Source organism: Rhipicephalus sanguineus, chromosome 6 (assembly GCF_013339695.2).
Source record: "Rhipicephalus sanguineus isolate Rsan-2018 chromosome 6, BIME_Rsan_1.4, whole genome shotgun sequence".
NCBI classification, from domain to species: Eukaryota; Metazoa; Arthropoda; class Arachnida; order Ixodida; family Ixodidae; genus Rhipicephalus; species Rhipicephalus sanguineus.
This window is the reverse complement of record NC_051181.1, coordinates 87244745-87263775: the sequence shown is the minus strand read 5'-3', so window position 1 is coordinate 87263775 and position 19031 is coordinate 87244745. Positions and strand designations below refer to the sequence as shown.

General features: G+C 46.0%; 1 protein-coding gene across 1 annotated transcript; it reads right to left on the bottom strand.

The window, feature by feature from the left end:
• Window positions 1-961: 961 nt before the first annotated feature.
• Window positions 962-15586, bottom strand: LOC119397955 (uncharacterized). The gene is made up of 5 exons (XM_037665247.2): window positions 15462-15586; window positions 9375-9514; window positions 8161-8228; window positions 3813-3893; window positions 962-1115 (listed from the first exon to the last, which is right to left on the bottom strand). Exons 1-5 carry the CDS (start codon window positions 15531-15533, stop codon window positions 979-981), a joined length of 498 nt encoding a protein of 165 aa, XP_037521175.1. The 5' UTR covers window positions 15534-15586; the 3' UTR covers window positions 962-978.
• Window positions 15587-19031: the final 3445 nt, after the last annotated feature.

Sequence of the window (19031 nt, the reverse complement as noted above, 5' to 3'; positions counted from 1 at the left end):
GTAAGCCCACAATCATGCCCGCAGCCAAAATGATAGAAGGGGCCAGAACCCCCCTCTCCCCCGCGCGTCCAAAATTTGGTGACTCCTCGAATAGCGACTTTCCTCAAGATACGTGCTTACGTGCTTTCCTCAAATAGTCAATGCCTCGACAAGTGCCCCTTCGCCGATCACGATATCCCCACATCTACTCAAAGTGTACAAAATAGGTTCTACTTGCAACGCTTGGCTAAAGGCAATAAAAAATGCGGTGTACGCCACTACTCGCCAAATGTTTCGCACTAAATCGACTCCCAGAAGTCATAGGATCTGCCGGAATGTTTTTTCTGTTAGCGTTTGCGCAAACAACTCATTAATACACTCTATTTAATTACGTCATCAAAGACGATGAAAAGTTCCTGCGAAGCGGCTTTTGAATCACAAAACTTCACACAAAAATGGAGGATGCAGCTTCAACATGCGCGGGGTTGATATCGTTTTACGTATTTTGGCAAAACAATCGGGTTTTACCATTGGGTGAAGAAATCTGGAGGGACGGTTACCTTTTTCTATTACAAGGACATTGTGTCTTTTAAATCTAATTGTCACGGTTAATAGAAAGCAAACTGTTGACGTTCGTCGTGCGCTTTTCGTTAATTAGAGTGAAATTTAAAGCAATTATGTCCTTGAAGAATCTTCGGATCTCAGGATGACATAGTGCGCATAACATGAATTCTCACCGTATGTGAAATCTGCTCGAATTTCTTTTATTGGCAAACTTCTTTGCAATGAAAGACCTTTTTTCCTAGCTCTAGCAAGCACTCCTGCCGTGGCGACCAGCGAAACAGTGCAATAAATCAGTGTTTTTTCACGTTCACCTCAGCAAGTTCAACCACATACTCCTATGTGTTTATGTAAGCCCTACCAATGGGTATATTGAAATATAGCCCCTTCTTGTATTTTATTCATTTAATTCATGCGTTCATAAGTAATCAATATCACCTAATAATCGCCTTCTCCATCACGACAAAGGTCTCTGCTGTGCTGTTTAACCTTCACACCACACGTGTCTTCATAATAGCTGATGCAGCGTTGCGGAACTGAATCCTTCACTTCTCTTCTTGCCCAGAGTAGACACACTAGAAGATAAAAAAGTATGATTATCAGTTGCTAAAATTGTCGATGTATAAAGAATTTCAATAGTACTGCCTGGAAGAAATGAAAACTCATAAATATGTAGATCACACTAGGATTAAAGAAAACGTAGATATTACAAACTTTGTTTACGTGAACCCCTAACGATACTGGGCATACCTCAAAATGAGAATGCTATGATTAGTCCACAAGACAATGCGTAGCAATACCATCAGCTGCCCTCTCCTTCGCCACAAGAATCTGTTTTATCGCAGTCTTGGAGCTGCCGCCTGAAATATGTATGCTGCATTCTTCCACAGCTTTCGCCAATAAATCTTTTGTGTTTCCAGCATACGTCTGGCGCGTACAGGGCATTTGTAGAGTAGCAGGAGGAAATCCGCAAGGAACTATTATTTTCAGGGCCAAGTATGGAAGGATGGTTCACCGCGGCCAACACACGGTGGAGAGCTTCGTGCGGTGGTGTTGAAAGATGGTGCCCCTTTACGTGAGGCTGCAAGTAAGCGACTACTGCAATATTAGAGGCTGAGTTTTACCTCGATAGAATTAAAGAGCTATTTAAAGAGCTATTAAACAGAAAAATCAGCGTTATCCGTGGGGGAAAACACAAATAGAAACAAAGAAATAATAATAATCTTCGGTTCACGAGCGAATCGAACACAGGTCTTCCATGTGGCAAGGAGGTGTTCTACCACAGAGCCACGCCAGTGCTTGAGACGAAAAAAAAAAACTATAGGAGTGGCATGCAGTGCGAAGAGTATCCTGAAAGCATGTAATACTGAGTGGCGGAAGCATACACCACGCGTTAAAACCTGTGAACTGTGTTCCGAGTGGCCAGTTTAAAGGCCCGCATATTAGAAAGCGTTCAGGCATAATGACTCATCATGATCACCAACAACAGCACCATGTAACAACTGACATTGGGGTACTACAAGGATCAATATTAGGACCTTTCTTGTTTTTAACCTGCATCCGTGACCTTTCGAAGTGCCTAAAATCCTCTGGCTGTATTCTTTATGTTGACGACACTACTATTTTCTGCTCAGATAATAACCTTCATTTATTATTGTTCAAGATTAAATATTACGCGGCAAACACAGCAACCTGGTGCCGACAAAATGGCCTGCGCAATAATGATCTTCGTTTTCTCGACTAAAAAAAGCTTCTTCAGGGTCTCCATCGTTAGCCTTTGTTTCCAACAACTTTATCCAACTGAGAGTGAAGTGTTTCTTGGTGTCATATTAGATAAACGTCTCAAATTTTGATGAGCGTATTTTATCCGTAACAAATACTAGCAGTTGTTCCGTGTACGAATACAACCGATGAGCGAACCTCCTTAAAAATGGGACGCAAACGACTATGCGCCTGATCTCGCTGCTCTCTTTCATGAAGGCGGTAGGGTGGGAAGCGAGTGGGGAACGCGTTTGCTGCGCTCGGTAGTGGGAACGACTGAGCGAGTGATTGTGCGACGAGCGCAGCGCAGAGAGAGGGAGACAGGTGGGAGAGGGATGCGAGTGGTGATGCGGTGGGGACTTTCGATGGCAGCGATGGCACGCCGCGCGCGTTCGGCGCACGCACCGCTTCATTGTCTTTTTGCGCCGGCGCCGGGTGGGGAGAGCGTCTGCTACCACCTTCGACAAAGCGCCCGCAGTGCGCTAGAATGATGGTTGTCACTTCACAATCCACGATGAAGGTGGTGAAAGTGAAGACGACCATTATAACCTGTAGTGCACAGAGCTTATTTCTTTTAAACTCCAATTTCTGGTACGCTAGAAACAAACCGCTCAAGGCCTGAACATCTCCTCTAAAATCACCGGCGATTGTAACCCAAAGTGACGCTTAAGGGAGCTTCAAAGGCGACGGCGGGGTGCAGGCCTAAGGAGCTTCGCTCCTAAAAAAAGGCACTTTAAGGAATTAGAAATTAATTAGAGTGGGCAGTTTCCGTAATCTAAAAACACTAATCTCCCTTTACTGCACTTTCATTGATACGCGTATGAATTATAGCATATCATCGTGGGGCAAGACGTATCCCGTCCATTTATCCCCATTGCACGATGCCGAAAATCAAGCTATTTGCATCATGACACGTAGTATCTACCCATCAGGAGCACCTCTAATGCTCACCTCTAACGGTATCCTGTCAGAAGAAAAACTAAACAAATACTCACTTAGAATACTTGTACGCAAATCTATTAAGCTTCCGTTCCCTATAATTACTAACCACCAGGTTTATTGCTCCATGTCTACCCGATTCGCTTCAACCAACAGGTATTCCAGGAGCTGAGCAGCGCGGTCTCCCACTAAATAGGAGTAGAGATTTGCAAGTCCTCGAGACTGTGATCTTGGGGCCAAAGCGTAATGTGGGATGAAGAAGTGCTGCTGTCGCTAAGCCAACTTACAGCAGCTTGAAAATATGCTAATCTTTATGCACAAGGAGATCAGGAGGAGTCGGAAAGTATTCATTTGGCAAAATGTTCAGGTGAGATAACGAGGGGAAACGAAATTTCTCCAAAAGAGGCACGCATTGTACTAATGCAAGAAACACGCTCCGCAATCAGAAGTACAGGTTGCTATGATAACGCCTTTCGGGCGTGGGTTGAGGGGAGGGGGGATTGAGATTGGTGATGATTATGGTTTTGAACCGTCAGTTATTGGGCAGTAGTGTTGCTCATGAGTGGTCTTACCATGTCCATCGTACTCTAAATCCGCAATAGCACAATCCTTGTAATCGGTGTAGTAAAGGATGCCCTCTCTTTGCGTCGAATCTGGAAAGTCCCAACCACGTTTTATGCATCGAGCGCAATTACAAAGTAAGTTTACAGCCAGCACAAACTTTTGTAACATACAGAAGAACTCATCACGGCGTGCGGCATAGAAGGTAAGAAAGTCAATAAGAAATGTTTTCTAGGATAAGTAATTTTCAACGGAAATATTGTCATATATAATTGCTTTAAATGCATTTTTTCATCAATTCCGCAGGTAATCTTACCTAAACATTGTGATACCAATGCTATATTTTCCCGCCGCAATGCACAATAATTTTTTCACATAACATGGCATGGCAAAAAATTGTTCGCAGAAACAATTTTCCTCCTAACAAGAAAAAATTCTGTTTGTTTATTGTGCATGGCCTTCGGCATCGGTCAATAAAACCTCGTTAGGTGCACAAATGTTTTGTGTGGGGGCGGTTGAGGATCAATACACTGAGAAGAAAAAGAACAAGAAAATGGCTTTCGCCTTCGAGTCGTCTTAGGTGAACCTATAAGGTACCCTATCAGTTTTCTTAATCTAACTGACGTCTCGCCGCCATCAAAGCCCGAAAAACTTGAATTGTTTTGGTTCAGAATAATGGCAAAACTGAATTGATGCAAAAAAAGAAAGGTATGCACTTGCACTCAACGTGAAAGCAGTGATTAGCCTGCCCTTCAGGGAGGCTCGCGTTCAAGGCAAGCGCGCGTTGGTGTTCCAAACGTACAGCCGGCTCGGCGTCTATGGCTGGAAAGAAAACCTTCATTTGTGATGCAGTGGTGCCCTCTCCAGTTTTCTATTCCCTCCTCCTCACCCGTACATCTCTGACTTCCCTTTTACACCCCCTTGCTATTCTATACCACACGGCTATCCGTTACTCTCCTCCTCTTCCTTTCCGTCCCCCTCACCTTCACTTCCCTTTCCGACCCGCTGCTATACTGTAGTACAGACAGTTATGCTATGCTCTACCCTCGCCTTCGTCCCTCCCCTTCTGCTCGACCTCACTTGTCGCACGCTGTCGTATGCTGTCGTACGACGGCATAAGCCAGCGTATGAGAGCCCAGGCCCCTGGAGTGATCCGCACTTAAGAACGCTGGTTACACTGGTGCGTCAATGCTGGAACCATTAGCGGAGCTAGTGGTCGGATTCCAGAGGAAGGAGCTGCCCTCCCAAGCCCGTTTGGTGTGGCGGGATTGTCACGTGACCTGTGGAAAGAGATTTTCCGTATCGTGACTAGCGTTACGTGATTTTTGTTAGAACGCCATGTGACTAGTGTTGCGCTGAAAGAACATGTTGCTGGGCTACTTGGTAAACGATTTTCAAAAATATTTGAGCGCAAACACCGAGCACATTCACACACGCACACACACACACACACACACACACACATCCCTACGCGCTTGGCGCCTGGATTTGTGGGTGTGTGCGTCTGTGAATGTGCTGTGTCTGCGCTAAAATATTTTTGAAAAATGTGTTATGTTATTTTGACGGGAACATTTCACGTGACTAGTGTTACGTTATTTTACGTCATCTGGCTAGTGTTACGTGACCTTCGCGCTTACATATCACTTGGCTAGTGTTGAATGAAGGAAGGCAATTTTGAGGGCTCGTTTCTTTGTTTGAGGCAACCTCAATTAAAACCAGCAGATAATAAAGCAATGAAGGTATAAGGGACCTTAATTCTATTGTTTAGGTGTATTTTAGTTATTCTGATATAGATGCCGCGTAAGTAAAGTGGACGAAAAGACAACTTGCCGCTGGCAAGTGCCGAACCTGCAACCTTCGGATTACGCACTCCATGCGCTTACCAATTGAGCTTCGGCGGCGGTCGAACCTTCATCTACTTATCGGGTATTTATGTTCATGCAAATCTGGGAGTGTTAGTCAGCGCCGCTCGAAGACATGACGGCGAGCTCGAAACAGCTGACAATTAAGCCGCCACATACTACCTGAAGGCATCAAGTCTGCCGGAACGAGAACCTCGCTATGATTGAATTAAGGAAGCGAATTTTGAGGGCTCGTTTCTCTGTTTCACCAAACCTTAATGAAAAACAGCAGATAATGTAGCCAAGGAAGGTATAGGGCACGTTTATTGTACTGTTTTTAACTGCACTGTAGTAATTGTGTTGTAGAAGTGAAGAAAGCAAAGTGGACGAAAAGGCAACGTGCCTCCAGCAGGGAGCGAACCTCCAACATTCGGATTGTGCGCCCGATGCGCGTAATCCGAAGGTCGTCACCTGACTAGTGTTACATAATTTTACGTGAAGTTCCCCTCCTTTATCTTTTACCTTCATTGGCTCTCTATATACTTCTCGCTTCCTCTTGAATTCGAGCTCCTACTCTCTCTCTCTCTATATATATATATATTTACTTTTTCTCTCTGTCTATTTCACTCGGTTTCCTATCTATTTTTCTCTTGCGTTTCTTTCTATTTATGTCTCTGTTTTTCTTCTATCTCTGTATCTCTCGCTCTCTCTTTCTCTGCACTCGCTGTTTCGCCCATCCGAGTTATCGCATTCCACACCGGAAAAAGCGGCGGAGCGGGAGAACGCGCTCCGGGCGCACATGTTCAAGCGTAATATGGGATAGAGGACGAAAAGATCGCGCGCCGGCATGCTGATGATAGTTTTCGCGAACGCTATACGCGGGTTTGCCGAGCATGAGCTGCTCCGCTATTTAAAAAGAGACCTCGTGAAGATTGCTTGTACTTTCATGAAACGCGGCAGACGTAAAATCTAAGTTGCCATAATGACAACTTGCCGCAGATGACGGACCTGTGTTTTTGGCACAACGGACCCAGCATTTCGTTTTCCAAATTCAAAATATCGCAGAGGCCATCGTGTCATTGGTTTTCTTCTTCACTTGAGAATGTATGAAAGATTAACTCCTGGAGTATTTCGCAGCGCAACTAGACTAGAAGATTGGAAGAGAACGTAAATACTTCCTTTTAACCGCTACGTCTACGTAGCACATTAGGGCAGGCGAACGAGAAATATCATAATCAATTATCAGATTAAAATAATGCGGTTAAGTTTGGCTGACGACCCTCACTGTGCGACAAGTTTTCAAAAAAGAGTGGCTTGTAGGGGATTAGTATTCGTTACTTACAACAACATGAATAAAGAAAAAAAATGCATACATCCGCAGAAAGGAATCGTCAAATGGTTTCTGTTCATCTAATATATGCAAGACACGTTTAACACGCACGAGAGGGTGATTAATATAATCAAACATCAAAAATGTACTGAGGAAAAAGATCTCCTTCTCGCATTACATTTTTGTCGTTCATTGCGGAGTGGGCACCTTGTCGTTGACGGAGATTGCATACAAGAGTTAAATCGACAATTGTATCCAACTGAGGTTACCAACCCGACAGTTTGGAGTAATTGCGTAACCATCGAGACCAGGATACCATTATGTGAATACCTTAAAAATGATACACAGATTCCACACCGACAGTATATTTCTACAAAATAAAAGCAATAAATGGGATCATAAGCGCCGTCAGGTGTTTTGTGAGAAACTTCATAGAAACGCAGATGTGTCAGTATTTCTTTGTCGGCATAGCTGCACGGATATTATAGTATTCTGAAACTGATACAAGTTTATGCGGGAATAACGTGATACAGGTTCTTCTGCATGTGTTGGTTTCTGTCCTTTTTTTACAATATCATTCTGCGTCGCATCCTAGCGGTACAACGAAGAGAAAAACGATTTCTCTCGTAGCAACAAAATCCCTTTAACAATACCAAAAGCTCCGTTCTTGTCGCAAGACCACAAGTGGTAAGGTCGCCTTGAGATTCCCGTTCGACCTCACCGTGACGTGAGATATTTAGACAATGTATGCTAGGGCTGACATAATTATTTATCAGCGAAAATTGATCACACTGTGTTGTAAGCTAGCCATATATTTGGTGCAGCAAATTGCAGGAATGTTCAATCAGGCAATATGACCAAAAGATGAAAAAAGATTGCAATTTCTGACGTCACAATTGCACTCACGTTGTGAGGTTTTGGCACGAAATTCAGAAATTCATTCATTCAGTTTATTTCGACAAAAGGAAAGTTTGTCTGGGTTGAAGGGACTAAATTAGACATGAAACTTCAGTTTCTCTTTTATTAAAGAACTTGTGACGGTGAAAATAAGAACACTACGTTTCGATGATAGTAGTTTATCAGTGTTATATATTTTTTCACCTGGTTGTTCTCTGAATATGAATACGTGGTCATAAAAATTATTGTTGTGTCGTCAGCGGTTATTGAAGATCAAGTGAAAGAACTTACCTTCTCCAACCGTAAACGTCATAGTTCCGGGCTTTTCTGCTGCTTTTACCTTGAACGGAATCTCAAGGCTGTTGGGAAATAAGTTACACAGTAAGAGCGTGTCGTCAGGGTGCAAATGTGTTGGGAATAATGCCTGAGAGCTTTAGTCGTATTCATGGTCACTACTAACAGTACGCCAATTAACATGAAGAGGAAGCGCTTCGACCGTCAATAAATGACATCTTATTAATAGGTGCTCATTTAAGCAGTGAGTGTAGTTTGCATATCGAATTGCTTTTGAAACTCCATAGTATGTTGTTGTGAACAGCTTTTTATCTCTCTACTTCGTTTCTTTCACATGTGACAGGGTTACCGTGCTTAGTTAGCTACCAGAAACTGCTAGACAAGTAGAAACAATGAAGTCATTGCATATATCTACACATATATCTACATACACAAGATGATGTGAAAGAAAAATCACATAAACAGAAATAACTCGATACAATATTATTTCAGCATGGTTTCAACAACGTTCCACGAAAAAAAATTGGACCATCTCCCCGAAGGGAACGCTGATGGGATGCGAAGCAGCAGCGTTGCGCACGGGTGGCGTCATGGGTTGAACGGCGCTAACGCGGGTGCTGCGGTGAGCGCTGGAAGATTCGTTTGAAGCGAAACTCGGTGTAGCGTTTACTGGTGTAAACGTTTGTTTGAAACGCAGACACGGGAGGCAGCCGGCAGCTGCGGCTCTCCGGCGGGTGAGGGAGAGAGTGACGTACGCGCGCACCTGCGAGGGAAGCGTGCGTGGTGTGCGTGACGTCAACGCCCAGCTGCGGCGTGACCTACTTGGCACCGCTCCAACACCTGCGCCGAGGGAAGCGCGTTGCCTCGGGTTTGTGCGGACGGACAGCGTTACACAGGCTAGTCAAAGAGCTGCTACGCATCTAAAAAAACACTTTTTTTTGCGCAGCAGTTGGAGTTGCTGAGTTTGTTATAAAGGCCTTGCACGATTTGCAATATTATCGTTAACGCCCTATTCGCGCGTAAAGGGCCGAATGCTTTTGCGCATTATGATTCCGTGGTTGTATATGTTTGAGCGCTTCATTCGCGCCAAGGAGTTCAAAATGTTTTTAAACATGCCGTGTTCAATTAATTTGTTGCGTCGTTACAGGCGTTCATCTTGCCCATGAACCATCACTACTTTTCCTGTTGTTCAGTACCCCTGATTTACTTACCCAAGCGAAGGAAAGTTCCAGAGATAAGTTGTTGTCTTCGCTTTGGGATCAATCTCAAGTTGCCTAGCGGAGAGACAAGAAAGCTTTGTGGATTCTGGCGCAGCGGAGATGCCTACTGCGTATGGAAAACTGGCGAATACCTGCAGTGCATTCAGAAAATATCAAGCACATAAGTTAGGCTCACCACAGCTTTATTCTGCAAAAGGCTGTGTAGAATGACTGCAAACACACAGAAGTTATTCAAAGCACTGCACAGTTTTATTGGCGAATCCGAATTACACGACACTTTTAGAAAGATGGAACAACACGCGCTTCGAGTTATGGGAAAAAGCGGTTAAGCTTGACTAGGAAATTACCATTTGAGCTAATGACACCCAGAAGACAACGCCGTCGTCAAGTGGACCAAGTGGTAAACTGAAACTTGGGTGAGATTTGTTAAAATACAACAAAATGTAGTGGCCTCCAGTCATGGCCTATACTTCCGAAGGAGACCGTCCGCACCTGTAGATCTTTCAATTGTAAGAATATTAAATCATGCAACAAAAAATCTTGGAGGACGCCTAAGCTTCGCCCTTAAGACTGGAACGCGATAACGTAAGCGGGCGTCTTGTACATCGCCTTCAAATTCACTTTCCATGCTTCCCTACTCGGCCGACACTTGAACCGTGCCGCGTGGAAACGAATGTCTGTGCGCGTGGCATTTGATCTCGTAAACTTTTCTGGGTTTGATATCGGCTCGAACACCCAGAATACTGTTAGATACGAACTGCGCACCATTGCAGCATCCAGCTTTTCAGCGGATAAGTGCGGCATTCCCACAGAGGCATGGGAGTGAGTCATCCCCAGAGCGACGCCTTAGCGCCAGAGCCGAGGTGGTTCGTATTCCACGGTCATCGATCCTGGGACGATGGCCTCACCGGGATGCAATATGATGCAAGGAGGCATTGCATCTCTAAGCGCGCGCTCTTACACGCAAGAGTGCAGGGCACCGGCAACAAGGCTCTGGGTCTCCCATTGGCCGAAAGTGACGCCACCTGTTTGGGACAGCCAATTGGACGAACCTGACATCATCTCACCCCAGTTCTTGATAGGCTGGAAGTGACGTGTGGGAAAGCTTTATAAGAAGCACAACCATCGAAAGCCGGGTCGTGTTCTCCTGGCCGTGGTCCGCAGCGTACGATATGCTACCGGCCGAAACTATGTTTATCTGCAGTCTTCTCACCCTATTTTATTAATGCTCATATTGTAAATAAATCTACGTTCTTCATCGCACTTCCGCGTCAATCAAGGCCAACTCCCGCACCTCAGCGGCGGGATGCAATAATACCTGGGTTTGATATCGGCTCGAACACCTCAAATTTATTCTTTGCATCCATTGGGATTTTGCGCTCAATAACAACGTCGCTGATGCTGAGGCCGCATTTTCACCGGCGCGGGCTCTTTCACTATAAGAAACAAAAATATGCACAACTTATTGATTTCTTCCACTCTGCACTGATTTACCAACGTCAATGCAATCATTCGCTTTTTTACATAATCTATTTGGTGCTCTTCGATTTTTAAACTGCATGCACAAACCTTACCGCATTCACAGGTGCTATGCGCCGGGAGCTTGTTTAGTAATTGATACGAAAACAACCTATCAGACGACTGCCACCATGGAAGACGACACGACACTTCCTTCATCCTTTTAGATCAGCCTGAACTAGCTGAGCACTAAGAGATGGATGTTGGTGTATAGTCAACTAAAATTATAGGACGCTTTAGATTCGCCTTCAAGGGTTGAACGCGGTTTGCCGCGGTAGTGCAGTGTGTGGTGCTCGACTGTTGATCTGGAAGTCGCCGGTTCGATTCCGGCTGCGGCTGCTGCATTTCGTTATGTCCACCGAAACACTGCAATGTTTTAACGCGATGGCGTTAGAGAGCTCGTTTCGCAGAAATTCCGCCGCCGGCGTCGGCGTCGCTTGTGAGCGAAAAATTGAGAAAGATACAAATAAAATAAACAATAGAAATATTCGGTACCATTGAGGATCGAACTCGGGCCTTTTGCTTGGCAAGAAGGTGTCCTACCATAAAGCCACGATGTTACTTTCAACTACTTCGGGAAAAAACACTACATAAATGCCTTGTAGTGGAAGGAGTCTCCTTAACGCATTTTGTTCGGCAAGTGTCACGACAAAAATGAGCCAATTCGGCGATTTGTAGGCGCATTGGCGGGGCGATCAAACTACGTTTTTTGCGCGACGCTATGCTTCGAAAAAGCCGGGATATTGCACCCATCGCCGCTAAAAACACACACACACAAACTTTCAAACAGCTCCAAAAATGAACAACTATGTCCATCTAGCGGAATACATATCAAGCAAACAGCAAACATTGGATAATGTGCTGCCATCTGTAAGACATTGTGAAGAACATATGTCTCGACTACAGCAGAACCTATATAATTCCTCCGTTCTAGCACAGAGAACATATCATATCAAGTAAACAGCAAACATTAGATAATGTGCTGGCATCTGTGAGACATTGTGAAAAGCATGTCTCGACTACAGCAGCGCCTATATGGTTTCACCCTTATAGCACAGGGAAGTGGCCACACTGCACAGTCTTGCTCATCGATGAGTGCCGGCGGGACATTGATATCAAGTAGTGTTGCAGAACTAACGAGCCAGAACGATGCTAACCTTGAAGCACGAGCAAGTGGGTGCACTAACCAGACTGCCTTATCTGCGACACTTCGTGCAACATCTGTGCCAATTGGTGCTCGACGACGAGGGAGGTCACGCATGACCGAGGCGCAAAAGGCAGAGAGCAAAGAACGGCATGCTGAGGCTATGCGACAAAAGCGGCGGGAAAATTCCAAATCGCTCACTAAACAGATCGAGACGAAACGACAGTGGCGCAATGCGGACCCGGAATTCAGAGCAAGGGAAGCCGCCGCGATGCGGCGTAAACGAAAGGAAGATGCAGAACGACAGGCCAGGAAAGCGGAGGTCAAACGCCAGCAACGCGAAGAAGATGCCTTGCTGAGAACCAGGAAAGCTGAAATGAAGCGCCGTCGCCGTGATATGCATCCCCAAATACGAGCGCGGGAAGCCGATGACAAGCGTCAAGGACGCTGAAGTGATGAAGAACTTCGTTCTCGAGAAGCGGAGGCCAAGCGCCAGCGTCGCCAAGGCAACCCTGACATGAGAGCGAGGGAAGGCGAGCAGAGGCGTCAACAGCGCCAGAATGACGCCGAACTTCTAGCTCTAGAAGCCGACACGCCGCCTTCAAGCGAGTCATATCCGGCAAAAATCCAGACAGAGGGCTCAGCTCGAGCGACGCAAATTCCTTTCCCTGCGTCTTCGGATTGGTCAAGTGCATTATAATCGACGAGATTAGCATGATGTCGTCGGACACACTCGTGATGATTGATCACCGACTTCGCACCATCTCTTTAAGATATGCGGAACCCTTCGGTGGATTCGACGTCATCGTGTGGGGCGACCTGAGGCAGCTTCCACCAATCAGGGCAGCTGAAGTGTACAGGTGCTTTAGATTGCCCCAAAGTGTATTCGATTCGGAAAGTATGCCTTGGCACAACTTCTCATACGACCAACTCAAGCATGTCGTGCACCAGAGCCACGAGCAGCTTGCCACAATACTCACGAAGATTAGAGATGGGAGGGGACTTGCTCCGTACGTGGTGTCTCTCCTGGAAAGCCGCTTTATAACCACCGAAGAGGCCGCTAGGAAGTGTCCTTCCGGAGTGCATCTCTTCTACATAAAGATGCTGATGCCTACAACACCGCGACTGCCGAAGCCTGCAACGAATACGCAGTCCACTGCTCGGCTGTGGATACCTTTTGTGGCCACAGGTCCCACGAAGGGTATACGCAAGCAAAATCCACAGTCGCCACCATATCGAAAACAGACATGGCCAACTTGAATCACAACATAATGCTTGGCCTTGGTAAGCCCGACATGGTTATACGAAGCATCGATGTCTCCGGTAGTCTCGTCAAAGGCAGTGTGGGGATACTGAGGCACGTTCAAAGGGACACCGACAACAAGCCGCTACGCTTACGAATAGAGTTTCCCACCGGTGTGGGCTCAGCGGCCCTGCTAAAGGGGCGACGTTACCGGTAAAGCCATCCCAAAATCCACGTCAACTGGGTTCTCATCGAACTCATTACAATCGGGTGCCACTTAAAGAAAAAAAGACTGAGCCGCATAACCGTCAGGCGCAAGCAATTCCTTATCGTCCAGGCGAGCATAATCACCATCCATAAGTCCGAAGGAGGCACTTACGATGAGGTGGTTGTCGGTTCCTCAAAGTCGCAGAACCAAAAAGCTTGTGTACGTAGCTCTCAGCAGGATTACCACCATTGACGGGTATATATGAGGAACAAAGAAAGTGTCGAACGCTTCTATCACTTCAAGGATAACCCTGATCGCGCCCTTGCCGACCAATTCAGGGGACACGACCAGCATCGTCTCCAGACCATCAGCGCCGAATGCAACCGTATGCTGGCCGCCTACTTCATCACGGTCGGTTGTGTCAACGTGCGTTCCTTGGGTGCACACAATGCAGACGTCGCCAGTGATTTCATTTTAACAAATACTACCGCACTGTGCTTCACTGAAACCTGGATGAATCCAAACTACCCATGTGATGTGTATGTGTATCGCTGCATCAGCGCTGCAAAACGTTCCGACAACCGTGCTGTTGGTGTGGCCATATACACCATACGGGGAAGTGCAAGCGGAGGGCGTCTCTCTAGTCCAACAGGTGTACGAGTGGAGATAAGTTTGTGCCGTACTACTAGGCAGTGTGGTGATTGCGTGCGTATACATCGCGCCCGGAACATGCGTGACGAGAGCTGCCGACCTCGCCATGAGAGAGCTGGAGCTCTGCATAGGGTGCGAAGCCAAACTTGTCGGAGATTTCAACCAAATGTTCGGGTTTGTCGAAAATTCCCGGACATCCTGCAAACGAGGACTGGTTTGTAGATGGCAACTCCATCAAATGTCATTTCAACAAACCAGAACGCTTGCATAGATTTAGCATTTCATTCTTACGACACCACTGTAGCAGTGAAGTACTGCAGTTGCCATTTCACCGACCATAAGGCGACGCTTGTTGCGGTTGGCCGGACGAGGTCTCCAGAAGAACAAATCGAATAAAGTCATTTGATCTTGGGGCTTTAAATCGAACTGTTGCCAGATAATTAACGAAAAAAGGACGACAGAATGTGATCATTTACGAATACAAGTGTCACGCCTACGCGCAGTTCATAATACAGGATCATGTGAATACATCACTGTACAATATTTTTATGAAGTTGTTATAAAAGGGCTGTTAAATAGATCTAAAACCTGTACCATTGCTATATATACGTCTAGCGCGCGCGTGTGTGTGTCTGTGTGCGCGTGTCTGTAACAACACACATTAATAAGTGTGCACTTAGTGGCTCAAGTGCGCACTAGGGGCCGGATTTCGCTATCGCGTTCAACGCTTAAAAGCGAAGCTTTAGAATTCATAATTTTTCTACTTAGAATTCGTAAAACCTCCGCCATAGCTTCACAGCACATAAATCGTTGCGCCGTGCTTACTCGATACCATATTGCCTGCTGGATCTTCCAAAACGCGTGCGCAGATGCTATTCTTCCGACATTGTGAGTAGTGTGCAAAAGGCCACGTAATATAACGGCTAACGACCTCTGCAATAGAGTACGACATCAGACGCTAAATTTGCACATATTTCCTATCTTTAATTGTCTTTGCAACAGGCTTGCCGCAAAAGCTTATGCCGTAAGAATTTTTGCGAATGTAGCCCCAGGCAGTTTGGCTTAAAATATATTGCGGATAATAAAAATTCACCTCGCATCAGTGAAGAATGCTGAGAAGGTTGTCGCTAAGGAGAAGTTTTACATTGGGTCATGTGTCACCTTCGCGACTCAACAAAGTTATGAATTTTCCCTTATTCACACTACCAGTGATTCTGGGTCACTCCTAAAACGTCATGAATACCAGCTATCACTTGCCAAAATGTTTTTTTTTTTCTTTTCTCAGGACATTTATCGAGATGTGCGAAAGCTCACCTTGTAGGTGTCCGCTGTCACTCTCGGAAGTTTCTGGGGTCCCCCTGGAGCGTGCAGAGCTCCAAATACCATTGAAACTGGCAACGCGGCCAGCCAAGTAAGCAGTGAGACCCGCCTCACTGCAGAGATCTGGCACATTTCTATGCCGACGGGTGCCCTTCGTGGCTACTTTCAGAATGTACAATATAGTTCAAAGCGGCCCTTCCAACGCCCCACAGTGAACAACTGTTTCTATTTAGGTATAGGTTAACTTCAGTGCTTAAAATGCATCTTTGGAGCTTCCAGACCAAACTAGGCCCCAAAGTGATGTTTTATACACGGCTCTAATAATCTGTCCGAACGTGAACGGGCCTGTCAGTCCCGACAAGATCAACAGACTTTTCAAACGTATGCGGAAGAATATGCCTGGCAGCTGTCAAATTTTTTTTTTGCCGCAGTTCTTGATAACAAAACAGGACTGCTTGAAAATGTGATTTCACAAAACGACTGCCACTATTAGATCATAATTGCGAATGTATTTAGCGGACATATGTGCGTATTTCTTGTGCATCTGTAACAAGGTCTGGCCGGTTCGTCAGTTTCCGCATTTATTTATACTGTATTTTCTCCGTGAAACATCTCAAAAACCTGCTAAGTCTCTTTCTATTACAACGATATTGTAATTTATTGCGCTGATAAAGTCAATGTATTAATTACTTTTCGCTAAGTTCTCCTCATCCATTAGGCTAAAGTGTAAGCAAAGTGTAAGCGTTCATGGCCCTGTCACCCGGTTATGAGCAACTGCTTTTTTCCGGCAATTTTTGTACACGGGGGCTGTCGTGGCAATATCAACTCAGTTTAATTATAGATAAGCTGACAAGCAACACTCTGTCTGTGTGCGCTTCATGCGTAGCCACAGACAATGTTGCTATAGAAGTGGAATATTTTTTTATTAATCTAAGTACCGAAGATCTATTCGTAGAGGCAATCAATGACGTGTGCCCATGGTAGAGTTGGACAACCCTCCCTGAAATGGTCAAGAACGAAATTGCTGCAACCGCATTGTCATCACAAAGCGTGGTCTTTCCAAATGTAGTTACTATGCTACGCAGGACATACGTACAGCAGAGACGTGTGCTCAACTTTTTTTGGTCGAATGCTTTTTTATTGAAGTTCCACGAACTAGACTACATTCCACTATAGCGCTAATGGCTGGAAGGAAAAAAAAGGCATGTGACAAACAGGCATGTGCGTAGAAAGAATGTTTGCTGTTCTCTAAAAATTAAGTCATTTGTGAGGCCGTAATTCAGACAGAAATCAAAAGCCGTGTGCAGAAGTATTAGCTGATATACTATAGGCATGTCGAAGTTCTATTACGTATCACATCTTCATATATTAGTAAGCAATAAGCTCCGAAGAATAAAAATATTGGCCACTATTGAATTATATTTAGCACGTTCTAGTTTTTCTGAATTGAAGCACTTGCTGGTCCACTTTACAAGTTAGAGAACATGACGTAAAATGAATATGACAAATTGTTTACTGAAAAGACGTTCGCTACATAGGGGAACAGCTGCTGCTCTAAAACAGCGATTTGACATGGTGTTGCTTTTCTATGCAATGCAGAAATTTGTAACGCCTGTTAGAGTATCACAATGATATCAACTTTCAGGCTGTGCGCTTTCCCTTTTCTGCCTGCTGTCTGCGAGACGCACAACATATACCAGCTTCACTGCCCTAGGCCATCGTCTCCCTACTACCACAACTAGTTTCTGCGTTGATGACACTGTGGAGCTTTACCTGCGCCGTTAACGCCGTAGTGTAAAAGGCGTGGTATTGCTGTAACCTCATTAGCGTACCACGATCCACAAATATCTTAGCTGCGCGAGTAGTTCGATTAGTATGGGTCCTCATGAGTTGGTGGTGGAAAGGTGGTGCTGGATTTAGGAAAAATCTGAATGATAAGAGAACCTGCCTTCAGTGGAAGATTCAAGGGGGCTTGGGACAAACATGCGGCAATCAGAGTGCCGTAAAGTCGCAATAAAATCGTGTAGTTATCAAAAGCAAGTGAAAGGGCAGTAATTTCAAAAAGTATGACAATTTCGCGCCAGGTAGCGTAAATTCGCGACTTTGCCAGCTCTTCAGTTCGACATAATATATTTTATTTTATTTTTCCTTGCTGTTAGTTGTCCCCATGATACGTAGATGGCGGCGGTGGCAAGAAATGGGGGTGCCGAGCGTGGCCCGTACCTTTACACCGTCGGACCTGTACCATCACTGTTTACAGTACAGGGCTATGGCCATGCAAGTTCTTGACGATAAAGGCAGCCGAGGTCCCTTGATATTGCATTCCAAGAACTGCTCACTTCCTTCATTTACGCCCGGATTGTTGCGCACCAGAGGCAGGCCCTTGTGAGAAGCACGCAATCTCTTCGTTTTTAGATGCGAAGCAGCTCTTTGACTAGCCTGTGTAACGCTGTTCCTCCGTCCGCACAGGGAGGCAACGCGCTTCCCTCGGCGCAGGTGTTGGAGCGGTGCCAAGTAGGTCACGCCACAGCTGGGCGTTGACGTCACGCTTCCCTCGCACGCTTCCCTCGCAGGTGCGCGCATACGTCACTCTCTCCCTCACCCGCCGGAGCGCCCGCAGCTGCCTGCTCCAACGCCCGCTCGCCTTCAAACAAACGTTTACACCAGTAAACGCTACACTGAGTTTCGCTTCAAAGGAATCTTCCAGCGCTCACCACAGCACTCACGTTAACGCCGTTCAACCCGTGACGCCACACCCGTGCGCAATGCTGCTGCTTCGCATCCCATCAGGGTTCCCTTCGGCGAGATGGTCCAATTTTTAATTAAGAGCGAAGCTCCTTAGGCGGGCACTCCCCCGCGCCGTCGAAGCTGCCTTCTCTTTAAGCATCGCTTCAAGTTGCAGTGGAAAGTGATATGAGAGGAAATGTCTACGCCTTGAGCGGTTTGGTTCAAGCTCACCAGAAATTCGAGTCTAAATGAAATAAGCTCTGTGCACAACTGGTTATAATGGTCGTCTTCACTTTGAACACCTATATCGTGTATTGTAAAATGACAACCATCAGTATAGCGCATTACGGGCGCTTTGTCGAAGGTAGACGCAGACGGTCTCCCCACCCGGCGCCGGCGCAAAAAGACAATGAAACGCTGCGCGCGGCATTCCGTCGCCGCTGTCGAAGCTCCCCGCCGCACCACCGCTTGCACCCCTCTCTTACCTGTTTCCCTCTCCCTGCGTTGCGCGCGCCGCACTCACACGCTCAGTTGTTCCCGCCACTAAGCGCAGCAGACTCTCTCCCCACCCGATCCCCACCCCACCGCCTTCATCAAAGCCAGCAGCGAGATCAGGCGCATAGTTGTTTGCATCCCATTTCTAAGGAGCTTCGCTAAGCGATTGTATTCGTACACGGAACAACTCTTAGATTTTTTTGTTGCATCCATTACGAAACTAGTTTTCTTTCGGACTCGACCACTGTGGGAAGGGGAGGGTCGCTGTGGTGAAACTTCGCGCCCTCTAATGGAGATTCCTGCGTGCTTCGGTGCACGTGGGCTTCCTTGAAAATTTCGCTA